This window comes from Populus euphratica, unplaced genomic scaffold, assembly GCF_000495115.2.
Source record: "Populus euphratica unplaced genomic scaffold, PopEup_1.0 scaffold528.1, whole genome shotgun sequence".
Lineage (NCBI taxonomy): Eukaryota > Viridiplantae > Streptophyta > Magnoliopsida > Malpighiales > Salicaceae > Populus > Populus euphratica.
This window is the reverse complement of record NW_011500078.1, coordinates 330453-353625: the sequence shown is the minus strand read 5'-3', so window position 1 is coordinate 353625 and position 23173 is coordinate 330453. Positions and strand designations below refer to the sequence as shown.

Sequence of the window (23173 nt, the reverse complement as noted above, 5' to 3'; positions counted from 1 at the left end):
TGAAATAAATAATTAATAGTTAATTAAAAAAATTATGGCATATGTTTGCATGCAAACTTCATTTCGACAATATTACTTGACAATGCAAATAATTATATATTTTTTTTCAATAGAATAGTCTAGATTACTAAAGTTGAAGAAAAAAATGATGATGAAAAATTCTAAACAGAGCAATTGCTTGTTGTATCCTAATTAGCTAGCTATTCTGCTTACATCATTTTACTAATCCAATGGACAATCAAAACAACATATTATCTTTCCTTTTGATAACTTATAAGCTAGTTATTAATGAAGTTATTTTGATAATTTATTATATAAAGTTTTAAATATAGATTAAGAAATATATTAAATAATATTCTTTTTTTTTTGTTTTAATTATGTTAATCAGATTAATATAGACGATCGATCATGGATGTATCACCGTCGTAGGGATAGTCATATTTGTTTAGAATTTATTGTGGGTGTATGGAGATTTATCAATTTTTCATTTTCAATTGATGAAAATGTGTCTGGAGGTAAAAGTAAATGTCATTGTGTTAGGTGCAAAAAGTCAAAAGTTTTTAATGGAAAAGGATGTTTACCTAATTATGAAAATTAGACTGTATATAGAGAGCCTTATATTTCAAAACCGATAATTGTTGGACCTTTATCAATTTTGTGTAGTCATGTTGTGAATGATGTTTTTGAAGAAAAATCATATAATAATATGGTTTTGCATGTAATAGGAGTTGGTGATGCATACTCTAATGATATGGTTTCTAGTCTTATGATAGCAAAGGAACTTCTAAATCCAAAGGTATATAAATTTTATAAATTACTTAAAGTTGTAGAGGAGTTTTTAGAGGATGGATGTACCAAGCAATCTAAACCATTTACTTGTTATAATTGCTTAATATGAAGTCAACTCTAAATTTGACTCATACCACCTTCAACAAATTTACTGAATTTACAAAAAGTTGCATGCCTAATAATAAAAATTTGGTTTCAAATTTCTATAATGCCAAGAAATTTATGCGACCACTTGGACTTGGTTATGATAAATATGATATGTGTCCTAATTATTGTTTTTTATATTATGAAGTAGATGCAATGAAAACAAATTGTGATTTTTGTGGAAGTTCATAATACAAACCTAGAAATCCCATTAATAAAGGTTTTAATAAGTCAGAGAAACAACTCCAATACTTTCCCTCGACACCAAGACTTTAGAGGTTATTTATGTCTCTATATCATTCCAAAGATATGACATAACATCGTTTTCATAGGTCAGATAATAGAGTTATGGTGCATCCATCTGACGAGAAGGCATCAAAGAAGTTTAATAAAGATCATCAAGACTTTGCACATGATCCATAAAATATTTGGTTAGGATTATGCACTGATGGTTTTAGTACATTTGACATGTCTTCAAATGTCTACTATTGTTAGCAAGTAATTGTGACTGTTTATAATTTGCCTCCTTGGAAGTGTATGGCTCGACCATTCATGTTTTTGTCAATGATTATTCTTGGGTCGAAGAGTCCAGGGAAAAAGCTTGATGTTTTCCTACGACCATTGATTGATGAATTGAAAAGGTTATGGATTAAAGGTGTTAATACCTATGATATATATAGGAAGGAAAATTCTCAATTAATGGCAACTTTGATGTGGACTATTAGTGATTTTCCAACTTATAATATGTTATCGGGTTGGAGTACTCATGGTAAATTGTCTTGTCCTTATTGTATGGAGCATAGCAAAGAATTTAGATTAAAGCATGGGGGAAAAATAACAATTTTTTTACTGTCATCGATGATTTTTACCTATAGATCACCTATATAAATATCTATCAGATAAGTTTTTGAAAGGAGTAAAAAAATGATGATGAACCAATTGTTCGTAAGATTTGGGAAGATAAGACAAGAATTGTTTTCAATCAACAACTGACACGAGCTCGTAAGAGAGCTATGTCAAACAGAAATACCATAAATATTATGGATTACATTAATAAAGGTCCAGTTTGGATAAACAATGACAATTAAAATCAAATGATTAAAAAAATTTGGTCCACCCTTGAATTTCAAAGGAGATCAAAATCTGTAAGAAATAATCGACTAACTGAAATAGATGAAAAATTAAGCACTCATTCTAGAGGTACGGTGTCATTTACATCATATCTAGCTAGCATGGTGAGGATTGTTTATATTTTTTATAATGGACTTTAAATTTTTATATTTATATTGTCTAATATTTTTTGTTTGTTGATAGCAAGAAAAAGCAGGTGAAAAAAAACCTTTATGGGATAATGTGTTTTCGGTGTTACATCAGAGTGTCAAGAAGCTTGAAACCTTTATAGATAAGTCTAAAAAAGTTGTTGTAAGCATTTTTTATGTAATTTAATTATTATTTAAAATTAAAATGAATTTATTATTATATTTAATTTTATTGTAGGAGAATTACAACAATAAAAAAAATGATTTCAAGATATGGAACTAATCGGGAAAACCATTCTTCATTTGATGGAGTAACTTGGTGTGTGGCTATAAAAGGAGTTACAAAAGGTATAATATATGGTGTACCTAGTATGCGGAAATCCATGGTTAGCATGAGTGCTTCATCACAATCCTATACGATAGAGTCAACACTTCCTAACTCATCAATTTAAACATTAAAAGAGCAAATAAAGGAAAGAGATTGTCATATTTTATCACTACAACAAGAGATGACTTCAATTAAAAAATTTCTTAGTAATATAGGACACCAAGCTTGGACATCAAATATGGATCAAGGTATGTCAACACCTATGACTTCATCTATGCCGTCACATGTGGCTCCATTGATGTATTCCTTATCTAATCCAGTATATCGACCGAGGTCTCGACCATCATGTACTGATCCCACCTTATGATAGTCAGCAATGTTTTGGTTCATTTCCACCACCACTCCTATTACCACCTTTATGATAGAATATATTTATTAAATTGTGAATTATCTATTTTGATGTAAATTTAATGAGATTTAGAAATTTATGGTGAAATTTATTTTTATTTGACTTATTATTTTTTATAAAATAATTTCTAGTGTTAATTTATGTTTTTTATATATTTATCTATAATTTTAGAAATAGCCATAAATAATTAAAAAAATTCAATAAATGAAAAAAATAATTTTAAAAAATCATGTTTTAAAAAATATTCATTGAACAAATCAGCAACGGATTAAAAACAAAGTTTTCATTAATAATCATTAACAAATCAGTAAGGTGTATTAGTAATGAAATATCTATTGTTTATTTAGACATTTAGCAATAAATAATTTGTTATTAAACAAATCAACAATTACTGATAATTTGTTATTTAAAAATTAGCATTATTAGTTGTATATAAAATTATTTATTACTAATTCTATTCCTGAGTTTTATTGACAAATAATTTTAATATTATCTGGAATGAAATAGATTGTTACTAATAGGTTTATTTTATAGTAGTGTGTAGATGACCGTCTCTACCAACCATATCCCAATTTCAGAAACGCAGGAGGGTCGCTCCATAGCAACTGCACTGTTAAATCATAAATGGGTCGTTAGCAACTGCACTGATAGCATTAAAGAATACTGCACACGGAAGTACACGTGGGGGCAACAGCTAGCATTGGAGCAGCTAAGGCAGTGTATTTAGCGACTAATGGTGTTTCCTTTCTTTACTTTTTCCTTCCTTTCCTTTCTTTCAAAGATTGAATAAATCATGGCCATAAATAACCGCCACAAAAGACAAATTTAAATTCTCAAGGACGGTTGTGTCCTTGACACCGCTGTAACTAACAACAATTTCCTTGTTTTCCGACAGCAGGGAGAGGAGAGCGGGGCAGTCATTAATGCCACTGCATTGAATTCACTGAAAGATAAAGAAGAAGAAGAGCACGTAGATCATTTCGTATGGACAGACCCTCTTATTTTATTGAAATACTTCATCTCAATACTCATTTTTAGATTATTTTTTGATTTATATATTTTTTAAAAATAAAAAAATATTATTAAAAAATATAAACAATAAAAAAAGGACGTCAAAGCATCTAAAAATAGTTAAACATTAGTAGAAGAGATTAAAAAATTTAAAAATTAAAATTTAACAATATTTTGTTAAATGAGAAAAGCATTGTTGACAAAAAAAAATTCAATTTGAGTAAGAAAAGTTCAAAATCAGATATTTATGAACTTAATTAAATTTTATTAAATATTTAATTGAATTTATGGAGAGTTAGATTGTAAGAAAAATTGATTTTGGAATCAATTTGGGTTTTAATTAGAATAAATTAAAATTTTGGGGTCACATTATAATTTTTGAAAGTTAATTTGGACAAATTAGGTCAAATCAGGGACATAATTGTATAAATATTAAAGTTTGATGGTCAATTAGAAACTTAATTGAAGAAATTTGAAACCAAAAACCAAAATGAAAAATACGTGTAAATAGAGGGGTTATAATTAAAACTGATCAGGAGCCTAATTGAAGAAATCAAAAGTTTATTGATTAATTAAGGATCAAATTGCATGCATTCTAGACCAAAGACTAAAGTGAAAAAAAACAGTCAATTTCAAGGTCGCTGTTGGATTTTTGACAAGGATGTCTTCATCTCAATACTCATTTTTAGATTATTCTTTGATTTATATATTTTTAAAAAATAAAAAAATATTATTAAGAAATATAAACAATAAAAAAAGGATGTCAAAGCATCTAAAAATAGTTAAACATTAGTAGAAGAGATTAAAAAATTTAAAGATTAAAATTTAACAATATTTTGTTAAATGAGAAAAGTATTTTTGACAAAAAAAAATTCAATTTGAGTAAGAAAAGTTCAAAATAGATATTTATGGACTTAATTAAATTTTATTAAATGTTTAATTAAATTTATGGAGAGTTAGATTATAAGAAAAATTAATTTTGAAATCAATTTGGGTTTTAATTAGAAGAAATTAAAGTTTTGGGGTCACATTATAATTTTTGAAAGTTAATTTGGTCAAATCAGGGACATAATTGTATAAATATTAAAGTTTGATGGTCAATTAGAAACTTAATTGAAGAAATTTGAAACCAAAAACCAAAATGAAAAATACGTGTAAATAGAGGGGCTGTAATTAAAACTGATCAGGAGCCTAATTGAAGAAATCAAAAGTTTATTGATTAATTAAGGGTCAAATTGCATGCATTCTGAACCAAAGACTAAAGTGAAAAAAAACAGCCAATTTCAGGGCCGCTGTTGGATTTTTGACAAGGATGCAATTGAATCGATTTTTAAAATCAAAATTAAAATTGAGGACTTGATTGAACAAATTACAAATTGAGGACCAATGTGAAATTTAACATATTTTACCGTGTTTTCCTTTTAAATGAAATAACATGTTTTGACCAAATCAGCGTCATTTCATATATTCTTCATTAAAAAAAAACATAACCCCGAAACAATACTGTTTTAAATGGCATCATCATCTTCTTTCCCTGGACATGCACAGAATATGGGAAGAAGATTTTTTTTTTTTCTTTTTTGTTTCTCATTGACTTCTTTCCCCCAATGACTTCAAAAAGATGCAAAAAAAAACATAACCCAAAAACAAAACTGTTAAGGGGGCGGGGGAGGGGCAGCAACACAGTGGCCGCCCTAGCCACGTCTTCCTCCCCTCTTTTTGCCTATAAAAACAGGGGGAGGGGAAGAAAGAAAGGACCCCAAAAACAAAAGAAAAAAATAAAGTAAAGGGATCGAAAGAGAGACAGGGGGCCAAGAAAAGAGAGAGAACAGAAAAGAGAAGAAAAGGAGAAGAAGAAAAAAGAAAAACATAAGAAAAAACAAAGAAAACAAAGAGAGAAGCAGAAGCAGCGCTGCCAGTCTAGCCATTGTCTCCACCGCCGTGAGCCGCCGCTAACAACAACAACCACGCCTCCTCTTGCCAGGTATGTCTCTTTCCTTCTCTGCTCCGCCCATTTTCATGTCAGACTGGTGTTGGCCTATTTTGTTGTATGTTAGGCCGATGTTGACCCATCATTTTTTATGTTGGGTCGTGCTGGCCTATTCCAAATAAATACATCATAAAAATACAAATTTGGTATTAAAAAACCATAGGCCGATGCTGACCCATCATTTTTTATGTTGGGTCGTGCTGGCCTATTCCAAATAAATACACCATAAAAATATAAATTTGGTATTAAAAAACCGGATTTTCATCAAAACTACCAAAAATACAAACAAAAAAATAGAAAAAAATATTTTTGTGCATGCGGTCAAGTTTCTCAAAGCTAAAAAATCATATTGTGTTTTTTATATGCCAAAAAAACAATGTTTCAGCATGTATTTTGGCTTTAATAACCAGTTTATTGAAGTCGAAAGAATATTGGCCAAAATTTCAAAAAAACAACAAAAAATTTATTTTATTTTGTTTTAGTATTAGGGATTATGAATTTATACATAAAACGTATTCCCGTTATGAAAAAGTTATTTGTTTTTATTAATGACATAGAACAGTTAGATTTTTACTCGATAAGATAAGAATCTCCTTACAGAGAAGAAATTTTCTTAAACTTTAGAAAGACCAACAATTAAACACCACAACATGACCTTAAATTTTATTACATAAAACAATGCATTTTATCTTGAGTAAAGTGTATTTGATATACTAATATCTTCTCTTTATACCATTAGTCTCTATATCCTATCTCTAAGATCACTTTTAATTTCTAGTAACCAGAATATTACGTATTTTTTAAACTTTAGATAAACCAACAATTAGACACCACAACATGACCTTAAATTTTATTAAATAAAACAATGCATTTTATCTTGGGTAAAGTGTATTTGATATACTAATACCTTATCTTTATACAATTAGTTTCCATATCCTATCTCTAAGATCACTTTTGATTTCTAATAACTAGAATATTCCGTGACATCTTCTATTTTAATTTTTTATTAATAAAACATAAAAATTCTTTATTCTTTCATATTTTATCAAAAATACATCATTTTATTTTTCTTAAAATAAATGATTGTCACACCACTACACACTGACAAGAATTTATGAAGGTCGATAGCAGTGTGGTATTTCACAAGCACAGGCACTCATCAAAACCCACTGAAATGGCGATAAACAAGGTTTTCTCACTTAATTTACACAATCAAGCATCTGTGACTTATTTTTAATTATTAAGCGACACCATTACGAGCACAAAGCATTAGACAGGACTCAGCGGCCTTCTGCTATAGGAACGCTGTGCAGTACAACTGTGTCCACGGTGATGCCTGCCCCTAATCCAATCAGCACACCCCACTCCATCCCCTCTCCGGTCGTGGTCTTTCTTTTCTCTAACGACCTTCTCCTGATCTCATCTAGAATGAAGAGCACAGTTGGGCCACCCATATTTCCAAACTCTCTTAGCACATGTCTAGTTGCTGACAATTTTTCTTGTTCCAGACCAACTTCCGCTTCAATCAAATTGAGAATTGCTGCACCACTCGGTTGTACAATCCAAAACAGTGAGTTCCAGTCACTGACACCAATTGGACCAAATGCTTCTACCAAGCACTTTCCAATATTTCGAGAGATCAACTCGGGCACATTCCTTGAAAAGTGAACGGTTAGACCCACTTCACGCAGGTGTCCTTTGATTCCACCATTTGAATCAGGAATGATTGTCTGTGATGCAGACAGAATCTGGAACAATGGTCGTTCAACTGACATATCAGGATCAGCACCAATGATCAAAGCAGCTGCACCTTCACCAGTAATTGCTTGGCCTACCAGGCAAGATATGTTGTCATTAGAAGGCCCCCGGAAAGTACCCACAGTGAGATCCGAGGACACAACAAGAACACGAGCACCAGCATTGTTTTCTGCAAAATCCTTGGCAATGCGAAGGGTGGCTGCACCAATATTACAGCCCTGGTGATACAGCATGATTCTCTTGATGGATGGTTCGAGTCCAAGGAGCCTGGTAAGTTGATAATCTGCTCCTGGCATATCTATGCCAGCAAGTGCAGAGAATATGAGGTGTGTGATGTTGGATTTAGGTTGCCCCCACTCTTCAATAGCTTTTTGTGCTGCTTCCATTCCAAGTTTGGGTACCTCTGTCACTAGCACGTCTTGGCGCACATCGAGAGAGGGATCATCATAGGAACACATGGTTGGGTTCTTGTTGAGGATTTCTTCAGTGAGGTGGAAGTGACGTTTCCTTACTTCTGATTTCTCACCTGTAAGCGTATCACATTAGTAGCCATTTGATGATGTACCCTCCACATTTATGGAAGATAGAATCAGCAAGTTTACAACCCTAGCAAGCTGTTATCCGAAAACAGCATGCACGTAATCTGTTTAGATCTTACGGTCATATATATTATTGTTAAGGATCAGCAAGCAGTCAGGTCAAAACAACCTGTCACTGTAATAGCTGGAAAAAAAAAATGGACAAGTCAATCGTAAACATTCACTTGTAAGAGCTGCAAGCTCCCCTGCATTTCTTGCTCAATCATGATATGCTCAGTTTCCATCACATTAATAACTTACATAAGCGCTTGAACTTGCCCTTCAAGTCAGTCATGTGCTCGCTCCTGGTGACTCGGAAATAATAATCTGGGAAGTCAGCCTGGTAGATAAAATTAGCTGGATTTGCAGTGCCAATGGCTAGAATTGTGGCTGGACTCTGTGCTGCTTGAGCACCTTGAGATGTCTGATCTGAAGCCATTGTTCATCACTTGATTTGTGTGAGTTTGCTCAAGCTCAAAGGGTAAATAGAATTAGCGTTATGCATTGAATTTAAGGACCCGTTTGACATTCAAGCACAACTGCCATTCAAGCGTCTCATGCTCAGTTAAATGGTCTAAAACCAAAAGCGTGGGACAAGATAATCTCCATACTTCTGACAAAAAGATTGACAAGTTTTGACCACCCAACCACATCTTTTAATGAGCTGTTGCGATAATTTTGCCTCCTGCTGCAAGGAAGGAGGGGGTGCCTGCCTGGTGTCTGGATAATTTTGTTATCTTCTCCCAGCATGACTGGATGACTTTCTCGAAAAACGACAACCTAATGAAATTAATGTGTACTGAATCACGTGTTTCACAGCAGTCTTTAATAGCTGACGGCCTGAATTCAATGCGTTTTTTCACGTATTGTTTTTATATTGTAGAAGTATTTTATTTTAATTTATTTTAATTTATTTTTTATTTTAAATTAATATTTTCTTAAATGTTGCTTTAATATATTGATATTAAAAATAATTTTTAAAAATAAAAAATATTATTATAATATATTTTTAAATAAAAAATATTTTAAAAAATCATAACTACACACTTTCAAATATCAACTAAGTCTAATAATTATAATTATTGGTTTTTAAAATGTTTTTGATTTAAAAATATATTAAAATAATATTTTTTTTAATTTTTAAAATTTATTTTAATATTAATACATTAAAATAATTTAAAAATAAAAAAAATATATTATTTTGAAAAAATATTTTTTAAAAAATAAACATACCCTCAGTGTCTCCGTGTCTGCGACTAATGTTTTTTCATTCCATCTTAACTAAAATCAACTCCATGCTATCACTCAGCACGTTGTACGGGACATCACACGTCAGCGCAGATGAGTAGACTAGATTTTATAAATTTCTTGGTCAAAATAAATACAAATCACTTGACATGGAGGCAAATCAACGGGGCCTTAGCTGGTACGATGCAGTTGCATTAAAATTTAATTGCCAACTAGTCTCGGCAAAAATATTGTTTTTCAAGTTTCTTTTATCATACTTGCACTGTTCTTATTAAAAACAATTAATATATAACAAGTGAGAAAACAAATATTTAGAAAATAATATATTTTAAACTCAGTAATTAGTAAAAAAAATACAGTTTTATTTAACAACAATTAATAGTGATGGAGTTTGTAAATAACTGTTATTACTATGTGTAGTTATATTAATCAACTATTAATAACAATAGCAGCTGTGAAGAGACGCTATATAATCGCTAATAATAATTATATTATAACTAATGAAATATAGGTTTAATAAATATATTAAATTCAAAATATTTAAATTTAATAGTCTACATAACCTAAGATAAATAGGAAATAATATTATGCCTAAAACACTTTTCTTTGAATTAATTTTATAATAGCCAGAAAAACCTAACAATTCTTTTTTAAACTGTTACAACTCTTTAATTTTATAACAATTTTTTATTTTTTAATTATTGTAACAATTTTTTAATTTTTAATTTATTTTATATCTAATTGATATATATTAGCCGTTTATATATATCATATACTTTTACAGTCAAAACATGCTCGAAAAAAATATAACATTATTTTTCTGTGTTTATAAGATTTGTTGGTATTTTTTTTTATCTTAATTATTATTTTAATAACTCTAGTCGTTAGAGGAGAAACTTGTTGGGTTTTCAAAAATAATCTTGAGGAAATATCATTAAAAATAGTGTATGTAGGCATCCCAAGGTATAGTTTATTTTTGTTCATTGCATCTAATTTTACAACAAAATAATCATACAAAAAAGCATTTTTTAATTAAAATTTTTTATCCTATTAATATGATTTCTTTATTGGCAATTTTTTTATAAAAAAAATTATAGAATAATAGAAGCAAAATTTAATTTAATAAAAAATAATATTTTCATCATTATGTCGCGGATGTATTAAAAAATACAACATCAAACCTTTTGGATTCTATTTTTTATGTAATCATGCAGTAATAAAACAAATTGTGCAAAAAATGCAGAAAAAAATTAAGAAAAAAACAACTACAAATCACAAAGGGCTGTAAAACAAATGCCTGATAGTTTTATAAGAAAAATATGTTTTTTTATTCTTAAACTATTTAAAATTTACTTATTTTCATGAAACTTAATTATAAATAATAATAATAATAATAATAAAAGCATTATGGCCGAAGATATAGAGGCCAAGCACGTCTAGCTCACTTAAAGAAAAAGCACAAGCACGGGTCAAGCTCAAGCGCGTGGCCTTTTTTATCTGGCAAAAGAAGTGAACAAAATGTTATCAACCCCTTTTTAAAAAATAAAATAAAAGGAGACGATGCATTTGTCTATATACCCAGTTTTCTACTTGATGGTTAGAAAATCAAGCTCGGTTTTTTTTTAATTTAAAATTTTATTTTTTTAATTTATTTTTATTTATTAAATATTTTTATTGTATCAATAAACATATCTTTTTACTTAAAATTCCTTTAAATCATTTCAAAATAGAAATTCAAATGGAAAAATAACTTCTCTCTTAATATTAATCAACTTTTTATAACACGATGAATATCTAGAAAATTTTAATAGAACTCTTTTTATTAAAAATTATATTAATATCAAGATTATTTTTTTATTTTTAAAATATAATTAATTAATAAATTTCTTTTCTCTACATTGTTTTACTACGAGTTTCTCTTTTTTCTTTTAAAATCATGGATTAAAAATAAATAAAATAAATTTTCAAATCAAAATTAAAATTTCAAAAACTAAATTAAGTGAATTAAAGGAGAAAAGAAATCAAGCGTATAGAAAAGTATTTTTTATATATAAATTTAAGATTGGTTATGTATTTTATTTGTTATATTATATTATGATTTTTTCTCTTTTAATTTTATTTTTTTATCATAATTTAAAATTTTATTACAAAAAATTAAATAAAAAATGTTTAATTAAAAAGAAATATGTACCAACAAGGGAAAAAAAGAAAAAGGGGGGGAGCGAGCAGCTTCGGCCACCCCAATTCTATTAGTATATGTGATAATGTCAGTGCTTCTATTTAAATGGGTTTTTGAATCAGCATATCCCTTTTATTTTATTTAGAAGGGACAAAACTGGAGATTGGACCTACCTTGATCACACACTGCTTTCCTAGCCATGTCTAGTCAACACTGCACTCATGAACAGATATGCGTGTGGTTGTTTATTTGGTCTTGATATTTTAACTTGGATTAAGAGCATCAAGTTTTATGTCTTAATTTCATTTTGGAATGTGTGCACGAATCTTCTTCTTCTCCTTCTTCATTCATTTAACATTTTTTTTTAAAATAAATCTAGAGATAATTACAAAAAAAAACCTTTTATGATTTATTAAGTTCATAAATTTATATCATTTTTACATCCTCATCTCTGATGAATCCAAAAAAAATCAATAGAAAATATAAAATTATTATTATATTTTATTTAATGACTAAAGAATTCTTGTAATGTTAATAATTATAATTTTTTCACCAAACTAATATTATAACTTTGTTAAAAATTAGAAAAATAGTAAGAAATTTATAGTGGTATGTCATCGAGCACTGTGGATGACAAATTAACCCCACTCTCATGACACCCATTTGGATTTTGAATAGCACAAGATCAAGAACATTGGTTCTGAAATAAAACTTTCAACGATACTCTCTCTTTCTCATCTTTAATCTTCTAATTTTTTGGTACAAGCACCACGTCACTCAGATCCATGCTTATGATTTGACCTCCATTAATGTTCATTTCACAAACAATGAATCAAGCCATCCAATGTGATTTTATGCAAATCTTTTCGTGAAATTGTTGGCATTTGAGAAAGACTCAAGCTTTACTTCTTGAAAAATAATACTTCGGCAACAAGACAAAAGAACTATGACCTTACCTGTAAAAACAATCAGTTGGATTCATAAAACCCATTATTAGCAACAAATTCCCCATGAACTTGGACTTGTCTCTGGCCGTCTTTCAACACCATGCGGTGGTTCTTTCTCTGAATTTGCAGTGTAGACAAAAACATCTATGCGTAGGAGATTAGATTTACCAATGGGGTTGCTAGCGCTGGGTGTTTCAAGACTTTTATGGATCTGCAGTGGAGATAAAAGCGTCTTTCAACACCCTACTTCTGGATCTTTCAACGTCATAGCAAGGGATAACATTCTTTTTTCAATTTTTTTTTTGGGGGAGAAATGAAGGGAATGGAAGATCTGAAATTGTTTTGGCTAAAAAGAGAGAAATCGCGTATTGAGAGAGAATTTATTGTATGAGATATTTTTAATATATTATATCTCATGGTATTTTATTCATATCATTCAATTTAAAAAAATTTATTTACTGTGGATATAAAATGTAATTTCTAAAAGAATGGAGAAAAAATAGAGTTTTTTTTTTAATGTAGCACGATAAGAAAAATTAAGAAAATAGCATATATAAAAAAATTATATAATTTAGATAATTAAAGATGATATTTGTGACTCTTGAGTCATATGAGTCACTAATGACTCATTTAAATGGTAAAATACTAGGATACAAATTATAATTAAAAAAAAAAAAGAGATGAGAGAGAGAAAAATAAAGTTAGAAAAAAAAGACTTTAAAGAAATACTGAACTCTAATAATGACATCATTAGTATTGTAAAAAAATATTTTAACAAGATATATCCAACGACATATAGGAAGGATGCCAACAATTATTGGAGTGGGTCACATAAATTGTCCAAAGATATGGGTAGCACACTTGCCTTTGGACGACTCGTGTAACCTGCTCTAATCACCATTAATAAGATGTTATTAAATTTATCTCATTAAATTTTTTTTAATAGTACCGATGATGTTATTATCAAGTTTCGATGTCTTTAAAATCTCTTTTTTTTTCTTTGTTTGTTTTTGTGTCGCTTTTCTCTTCTTATTATAATTTGTAAAGAGAGAGAAAATAAAAAGTAATGAAAAAAATCTCGTAGGTATACCAAAACTTCAATGATAATATTACTAGTATCATTAAAATAATCTTGACGAAATTAATTCAAGATCATCATTGGTAATCAAAGTGGACCACTTGAAACTTTTGGTCTGCTTGTGTGGTTCATTTTGATCACATTGATAATATTTTCTAATATTATTAAATTTATCTCATCCAAAAAAAATTAATTATTATAATTATAATTAGAATTTTAATATTGGTTTTTTTTCTCTCTCTCCTCTCTAAACGTGTAACTCGTCTCTAAACATGTAACTCGCTCGTGTCATTTGCAATTTTACATTATGTTATTTTTATAAATATTTCTCTAACCGAGATATTATAAAAAAATACTAAAAAAATAAATAAGCTAGAGAAGGTTTTTTAATAAATTATCCCATGAAACCATCATAGCTAATGAATGATCTATATCTGCAGCGCACTAGGTACATAGGTCTGTTTTTTGCAGTCGGAGGAGCTTTGCTAGCGAATCCATTTGGGATAAAACGAAAATCTATAGCACCCCTTGTGTTCTTTCGTACGACAGGTACAATGCTTGAAATTATGATGGGGCCAGTCAATGTGGAAGAGAACATGCAGAATGCCAAGCAAGGCTACTAGAACCCAAGAATGCAGGAGATGAATATTTTGCAGAAACAGGATCCGAGTCTTGATCTCTAGCCCGCACAGCCATGAACCTCGTGTTGGAGAGCTGTTAGCCCGTTGAACTTGTTTGGCACCAGAGAGAGATGGTGGATTGGATTCTCCTTCTATTTACTTTCTGGTGATTCCGATATCAGCTTCTTGCATCCCTGATTTTCACTTTGAAGTTAGCTGATAATGATGTAAATTCACATTTGCGTTCAGCCACGGTGGCTTCATTTTTAATAAAAACGGGGGTTTTCTCAGAAGCTATTTCATCGCTCTCAAAAAAATAATAATAAACAAAAAGAATTCACTGGTGTGTGAAGCTGCAAATGTTTCAAAGGGACTCTCACCTTCTTCATGGAGTCTTTCTCACCTTCTTCATGGAGTCTTTCTGCTTCATCCTCCTCCCTTACAAGCCAACGCCTTCACTACGGAGAGTAGTAGAATATGGCTCAGAGATGCACTTTACAGGATCATATGAAGAAGATCCCAATGACTTTCTTCTCTCTTTTTTTTTTTTTTTGGTACGAAGGCCCCTATGACAGTAAGCTACTACTGAATGTTGCAGAGTTTGTAGAGTCTATGATTACACGAAAAGGAATATCGGATCCTCTAACTAGCAAAGTACATATACATCAACCAGAGAACAATTTGTTTCTGGCGCATGGAACTGAAACAGAAAGCATTTCAAACTTCCCGTGTTCGGTATCTAGGCTGGTGTTCACAGTTGCCTCAAATTTCAAGGGACTATTCTTTCCCTGCTGCAACAATATCTTTAGAAGAACCAACCAAATCAAATGAAAGTTAGTGTTTTTATTGTGGTGGTTTTTCTCCTTAACTTCTAGGCTCTTATCTGCATCTGATGAGCAAGAACCCACTAATCCTTTCTTTACAGCTTCAGGATTATTCTCCCGGCAAAAATATGCCTGGTTGGAATTATGACTACGGTTTTGTCCTCTAAAGCATGAGTAGACTCTTTCAGCCCTGATGTTTCCAAACAGCACTACTGCAGCCTTGTTTCTTACGAGGAGTGGCAGGTATTCTGATTCATCCCAGACATATAACTGCGGTGAAGAAATACTCTGACATGATTATGGTAAAACAATGCAATGGAAAAATAAATCTGATGCAGAAGATCATAATCAGCAAGATATTGATTTCAAGATGATCCAAGACATACAAAGATAAGAACAGATAAACTTGTTCCTAAAATACTTGTTTTATTGGAAATCTTGAAAACAAGAAAATCTATCACGCAGACAGAGACAACACCAACCATATAATGAGGGAAAAAAGCAGAATGACTAGAATAGATGGATGGAATATCATCAAGCAGTCTGAATGTGCAGTGCTGTCATCATTTCAATATGAACGAGAGCATTGCACTTATCGAGACAAGAGCATGAACAAATCCATACCATAAAGGGCCTGTAAATCAAGGTTACTGCATGAAGGTGATTTGGGCTTTTCGAGCAATAGAGTGAATTATTGTTTTGCTTGCATATAGACCTGTAGCAACCAGTAAATTATTCAGTAGTCCAATTCATGTTCAACTTTCCATACAGGAAATAATTGCAATATGGCAGTTTCAATTTTCCATACCCGTTCTCTGAAACCAAAGGAGAACCACACAAGTGACAGCCAATACAAATAAAATCTTCTGCTAAACTATTATCTTTATCTTCCATTGTCCTCCTGCTGACAAACATCTTTTCCTTATCAGAGTCATCAAGAGCTCTCCAGGTAATTGGTAGGAAAATTTCACCAATTGATGCGTTAAAAATTGCATTACACGAATTACTTAGGCCCAATACTTCTGAAAGCAAGAGCAAGTTCTGAGATTCACTCTGTTTTGGCAATTTCAAGTTCCTCGGTTTCTGCCATGCAAGTTGTTTCAGTAATTACTCAAATGAGCATACAACTAGCCAACAGTACCAATACAACTTAAAGGCTTAGAGATGCAACTGTTGTGATAAGAATGCAACGGTATAGAAGTGTTGCTTATGAGATTCATTACCTAGTGTACAGCTTATTCCTTTTCAACAAAATCTGAGATGAAAAGGGATGACTTTGTTGCAAGTTCCTCATGGATTATTTGGTCATTTTATGGAATTGTTTTGCCAAAAGTCAGCTCCATTTCTAAGGTTAACTAACAGATTTTTAACAGAAGGTGGAAATTGCAATCATAAGAAACCACGAGAATGAAAAGTTTAAGGTTTTGAAAAAACAAAATGCAAAGTGCAATGACATCCAAAATAGAGGATGACACGGGCAATTAACATGGAAAAAAAAATTCCTAAATGACTGAAATGGCATAAACAGCAACAACAACTCTGTGACCATGACATTTTCTCAATTAATAATAAAGTGGCTTGGCATGACCAGCAAAAAGATCACTTACAATGGGAAGATTAGAGCACATGAAAAAGAAAAGACATTAAACACAACTTATCCACAACACAATCATTAAAAGAGTCTTTATTCGATTTAAACAATAGAGACCATGATTTTATTGGATTCAAATTCCCCAAGCAACATATAAGATTAGGCGTAGTTAAATGCAATGTAACGAAAGCTACAAAACAAGAGAGCAAAGACATTACCACAAAACTGTGTGACCCGATTGTGTTAATAGCTCGCTGCACCCATTTTATTACCTCCACAAAACTGTGTGACCCGATTGTGTTAAGAGCAGATCTAGCTCGCTGCACCCATTTTATTACCCTGCAAAGCTTTTCCAACGTTGTTTTCCCTACTTGAGATTCCTCTATTAACTCATCTACACCTACATACATATTCATTATTTAGAGAAGCCCAAAAGACGAGTTGAACATTAATAGAATAGCCTCCGTTTTCATTTCCTCTTAATTCTAAGCAGTTGTGATGTTCAAAATTTGAAAGTCCAAAATATGAATCCAAGATTCCATTCCAAATATCCGGGGCAAAGTGCAGGGTTAACACTGCCAAGCAGAAAAGCGAAGCAAAATGAAGTACCTTTTGAGAGAAGTGATCCATAAGGATGGACTAAACTTACTAACGATGACCACTCGACCGTTCTGGCCTCAACGGCATGTCCAAATTTAGTGATCTTCACATCTGAATTATCCCAAAGATTATAACAAATAGCAAAAATCAACAATTTATGTGATTATCACCGCTACAAGTTTAAGAAATGAGCGAATCAGAAATTCCAAACATTGATACTTTATCGAAATATGGAACAAAATTCCAAAGATATGAGCGAAATTTCCCATCGATAAAGAATCAATAGAGCAGAAACGCAATCCCCAATTAATCTTGTACATATTATGAAAATTGAAGCAAATTGCAAAAAAAAGGGTGTCCTTGCTTACTTTGCAACAGTAAGATATCACCGGCAACAACCATGGTTCCCATCTGCTTTTTCCACAACGATACGGAGAAAAATGGCAGCGTATCATCACCAACCTGAATGTCTGTCCTGATTACTTCTCCACCTTTTGATAATTTGTACTGCATGATTCGAAACCAGAAACCAATAATGTAAGGAGGCGAACATTTATAATTAATAAAAGGAAATGTAAGGTAATACCTGAACGGGAGTGGAGCGGTGAACAAAGACGAGAAGCTGAACGATATCGCCGATGTGATGATCGGTTTTGCAGAGATCAACTAACGGACCGTACCATCCAATTGCAGACGTCATGTCTCGTAGAACAATCAATGAACCAGATTGATTGTTTTCCTCCGACCAGGACAACTTTTGGCGCGCTCTCGATTTCATTTAGGGCTCCTGGGAGTTTTCTGCTCTTTTGGGCAGCGTGCCGTGATGTATCACGGGTTATTTTTTTTTGGTATAAAAAATATAAAACAAAATTAAGATTCAAAAAATATTTATTTGCAAAATTAGATATAAAAGTATTGGATTTGGTTGGAAGATTGAAGAATAATATTTATAATATTAATTATAATATTAATAGTAATATTTTTAATATAAATAATAATATTAAATTTATTTTATTCAAGTTTTTATAATTATTTTATTTTTTAAAATAAATTTATAGTAATAATATTTTTTAAAAAAATTTATTATTGATAATAATGATGATAATAATAATAATAATAACAATAAAAATAATATTAACTATTATAAAATTGGGTTAGTCACCCTAGCCAGACCCAAGTTTATAGGGTCTGATTCCCTAATAATAATAATAAAAAAAATATTAAATTTATTTAACTCAAGTTTTTAAATAAGAATAATAATATTAAACTTATTTAACTCAAGTTCTTATAGTTTTTAATAGTAATAATATTTTTTAATTTAATAATAATAATAATATTAAAAATAAAAATAACACTAATAATAATAATAATAACAACGATGATGATGACAAAAACAATAACAACAATTTTAAATTTTACCCTTCAAATCAAATTTATGATTTTTTTCAATAGTAATATTATTTTTTTCAAATTTATTAATAATTATATTAATAATATTAATAATAATAACAAAAATAATATTTATAATATTAATAATAATATTAAACATGTCTCACTCAAGTTCTTATAGTTTTTAAATTTACCATTCAAATTAAATCTATGGTTGTTTTTTTAATATTAATAATATTTTTTAAAATTTATTAATTATTATATTAGTAATATCCATTCTAATAAAAATAATAATATTTATAATAAAAATAATAATATTTTTAATACTAATAATAATATTAAACTTGCATTATCCAAGTTTAAATGAGTCTGACTACAACGTCAGGTCCAAAAGTCTTAGGTCTAGCTACGATATCAGATCTAAGAATTTTGAATATAAATCTGGCTACAAAGTTATATGATAACTAAATAACAAAAAACTTAATATTAAATAAAAAAATTAATTAAAAAAACAAAGCAAAGTATTGAATAGTGTTTTGCAAGGAGGGATACAATAAAATCCCCTCATAAGATCATGATAATCTAATGAAAAATATAAAATAAATCATGAAATTTAATTCTTAATTAAATTGATACTAAAATATAAAATTGAAAAAAAAACTAATTAAAACAAAGAAAAAAATCTAAATCAATTAGGTTAATTTGTCAAATCTAAAACTTGTTTCTTAAAAATATGATAACTAAATAGAAAAAAAAATTAATTAATTAAATTAAAAAAAACTAAAAAAAATCAATAACTAAAATTTGTACAATATAATCTATAGTGAACGATTGATCACATTTAGTTATAGTTAATAATTGGCATGTCGTCCTTTTTAGTTATTGCTCGCACGAGATTTTTTCTCTTTTTCAAATGTTACACCGTTAACACCTTCCTTTTTTCTTAAAAAAAAAAATTTTAATTTAATTTTATTTTTAGATTTTTTTTAATTTATTTAATCATTTTGTGGCCCAATATTAAAATTAAAATTATAGTAGAAAAACAAAACTAAAAATGAGAGGACCATAATATAAACACACATAAAAAAAATACATGATTAATTTTAAAGTTTTTATAATTTTTATTTGGGGTTAAAATTTCATTTTAAATCTTTGAATTTAAAAGAAAAAGTCATGGAAAAAAAGAAACAAAGGAGAGAAGGTTATCAATTGATTTCTTACTGAGAACACAAATGAGCAATTTTGTATTAAAGGTTTCATTTAACGAGAAAAATTTAATTATTATAATTACTTCTTATAAGAAAATTATATTAAAGTCTATTTAGATTTTTTTTATTCAGTTGTTTTTTATTTGTTTTCATGATTTTGGGATGTTTTAAGATTGGTGAGTGAGGTTTTTATGATACTTTTAATGTGTTTTTAAGTAAAAATAGATGGAAATAATTTTTTAGGCCAAACCCCCTTCATTTTTCGACAACCATGGTGACAACTAGATTTTATGCAACAGTCTAATAGACAACAAGTCATCTGTAACTTCAGGCAACATATTAATTAATTTCTTAAAAAACAAACAAAATAAAAAAAATCAAATGAAGTATGGGCTTCCAAGCCTAGTCACATCTAAGTTTTTTAATTCAAGTTTTTTAATTCAAGCTATGCCGATGCGACTAACTATTTTTTTTAATTTAAATTTAACTTGTTAAAATTAGGTAATTTAAAATATTATAAATGTATTAAATTATTAAATAAGAATATTTTTTTTTATCAAATATCATTTAATTTTACTTTATTTTCTAGTCATTTTATAATATTAGCAATTTTTTTATTTTGCATCTATCACTACTTTTTAAAATTTTTATAGTATTGTTTTCCTATAGTGTATATCTTTATTGTCATATAATTAAATAAAATTTATTTTAAAAAATATTGTTATTAAGTCTAATCATGTCTATAACTTAAGTCATAGTCATATAGAATTTAAAAAATTAACTTGAATTGACATAAATCAATCAAATCAAAAATTGAATTGATATAAATCAATCAAATCAAAAATAGATATGATTATCTTGATATTTAAAAAATTTATTTACATTAAATTTTAATTTTATAATTAGAAATTTACTTCCAAATAGAAAATACATCAACAATATTTACATATTTTAATTTTGATACAGCTCACAATGAAATGCAAACCAGTTATACAAAAACTAATTTTGGGATAAATGCGAGGGAGACCATCCTCACACATAAGATTAACCTATAACAATAAAAAAAATTGGAATTTCATATAATGTTTTACTGTTCATATAAGTAGTAAAACACATTAATATATTATTTTAATCATATTTTTTTTGACAAATCTAAGTCACTGCTCTAACAGTTAACACACATGATAAGCATGAGATCATAGGTTCGATTGATGAGTGGCATGTTTATGTTTCTAAATTGTGACATGACTTGTTGTTTATTATTTTTTAATAAAAAAAATAAGAGTGAACGACATGTAAAATATGACCAAGTAGACAAGCCTAGCCTAAGGCCTGTGCATACTTAGGCTTGGTTCATTGCTGACTTTTTATTTTTTTATTTGCCATTATTTGCTTTGCTTTTTTTTGGACGCTTCAAAACGCATCTATCTAATTCACTCATTTTTTTTTATTTTTACATGTTTCTTAAATACTATAATAAACTCTAATTTTAATTTTTTTTTTCAAAAATTAGTTATTTGATCTAAGAATAATAATACTAATAATAAACTATCTATGGAGATTCAATTGAATTTGACTAATCATTATTAAAATATTTAAATAGTTTTGGAACATGTTTTTATTATATTTATAATTTTTTAAGCTTTCAATCACATAAAATATGAATATACTATTTTGATATTTTTTTTAACTTGCTTTAAAAATCATAATTTTTATAAAAACAAAACAATATTTTTAATTAAAAATATTGTATTGGCTAAAATAAATAAAAGATATGCCGAAAGAAAAATTTATCTTTATAAATACAAATTATAAAAATCATAAAAACATTTCTATTTCTACGACCTAAAATATTTTTTTTATGTTTAAAAAGATTTAATTCCCCTATCGCATAGCAAAAACACACAAACTAGTTAACAAAAAACTAAAAGAGAAATATATGTTATTTTATCTCTCCTCACAAAATACTATTCACTTTAATAGAATTTTGTTTTTTTTCTTCGAATTTTTATTTTATTTTTTATTTCATTCTTGAACATTAAGTTTATTAAGAATTAGACTTCATAATTCTTTTGAATTTATTTTTTATAAAGTTATTCCAATCTTATGACATGAACTACAGGTTTGACGGGTTGATTTGAGTTTTTTTCCTTTTTCTTATTAATTTTTTTTCTCAAATTCATTCTTTAACATTGGAATAATTGAGAATTAAGCTTGTATTTTTTTTATTCTTTTTATATTATATGAGATTATTTTCATTTCATGACTCGGATCGCATGTATGGTTGGTTAATTCGAGTTTACTCAGGTTGTTTTTTATGTTTTTTTAATATAATTCTTACTCAATTTCATATGTCAACATTGAGTTGATTAAGAATTCGAGTTTTATAATTTGTTTCAATATGTTTTTTATTAAGTTATTCCGGTCTCCTAACAAAGGTTGTTGGTTTAACTTGTTAAACTAAGTTGACTTAGGTAATTGTTTTTGCTATTTTTTAATTTTATTATTTAACATTGAGTTTACTAAAAATTGAGTTTTATATTTTGTTTTGACTTACTTTATATAAGATTATTATGGTTTCATGACATAACATGTGAGTTGGCAAATTAGTCCAACTTAATCTAAATCGATCCAATATAAGGGTTTAACTATTTAACGTAGGTTGACTCGAGTAAATTTTTAATTATTTTTTTTAATTTCATGCAACATTAAGTTTACTAAAAAATTAGTTTTATATTTTATTCTGATTTACTTTATATGATGTTATTATAGTCTCATGATCTAACATGCAGATTAGTACGTTAGTCTAAGTTAATCCGTATCGATCCAATATGTTTTCATCTTGATATTATAAAAAAATATCATATTAAATATTTATTTTAAGTTAAATTATGTTTTTAATGGTCATTCAAGTTATTTTTAAACTTATTAAGTCAATTAAATCATATCGAGCCAATCCCTATATGATTTAAATTTTATTTTTATTAGAAAAAAAATATAAGCAATGCTTAATTATTAATTTTTTACATTCATAGCATAGCAAGAGCTAAAAATCTAGTAATAACTAAAAGAAAAATTGCACAATTGTGACAAGAAAAGCAAAAACTCATGGATCAAATTATGCTACAAACACATTTTCTCAATATATATATATATATATATATATATATAATATTACAAACACATCAACCCTCCAATGGCATCTCCCCAAAGAGTAGACTGT

The 23173-nt window shown here is 28.8% G+C and overlaps 2 protein-coding genes across 3 annotated transcripts; both read right to left on the bottom strand.

The window, feature by feature from the left end:
• Positions 1–7089: 7089 nt before the first annotated feature.
• LOC105108716 (chalcone synthase-like) lies at positions 7090–8783 on the bottom strand. Its single transcript, XM_011003140.1, has 2 exons — positions 8528–8783; positions 7090–8214 (listed from the first exon to the last, which is right to left on the bottom strand). Exons 1-2 carry the CDS (start codon positions 8703–8705, stop codon positions 7211–7213), a joined length of 1182 nt encoding a protein of 393 aa, XP_011001442.1. The 5' UTR covers positions 8706–8783; the 3' UTR covers positions 7090–7210.
• Positions 8784–14068: 5285 nt separating this feature from the next.
• LOC105108715 (uncharacterized) lies at positions 14069–18166 on the bottom strand. Of its 2 annotated transcripts, none has more exons than XM_011003139.1 (8): positions 17940–18166; positions 17722–17860; positions 17363–17464; positions 17029–17153; positions 15971–16245; positions 15787–15877; positions 14719–15432; positions 14069–14532 (listed from the first exon to the last, which is right to left on the bottom strand). In XM_011003139.1, exons 1-7 carry the CDS (start codon positions 18129–18131, stop codon positions 15004–15006), a joined length of 1353 nt encoding a protein of 450 aa, XP_011001441.1. In that variant the 5' UTR covers positions 18132–18166; the 3' UTR covers positions 14069–14532; positions 14719–15003. The 2 variants fall into 2 exon arrangements, with proteins under 2 accessions (XP_011001441.1, XP_011001440.1); XM_011003138.1 differs by having other exon boundaries at positions 14089–14532; positions 14742–15432.
• Between the last annotated feature and the right edge of the window lie 5007 nt (positions 18167–23173).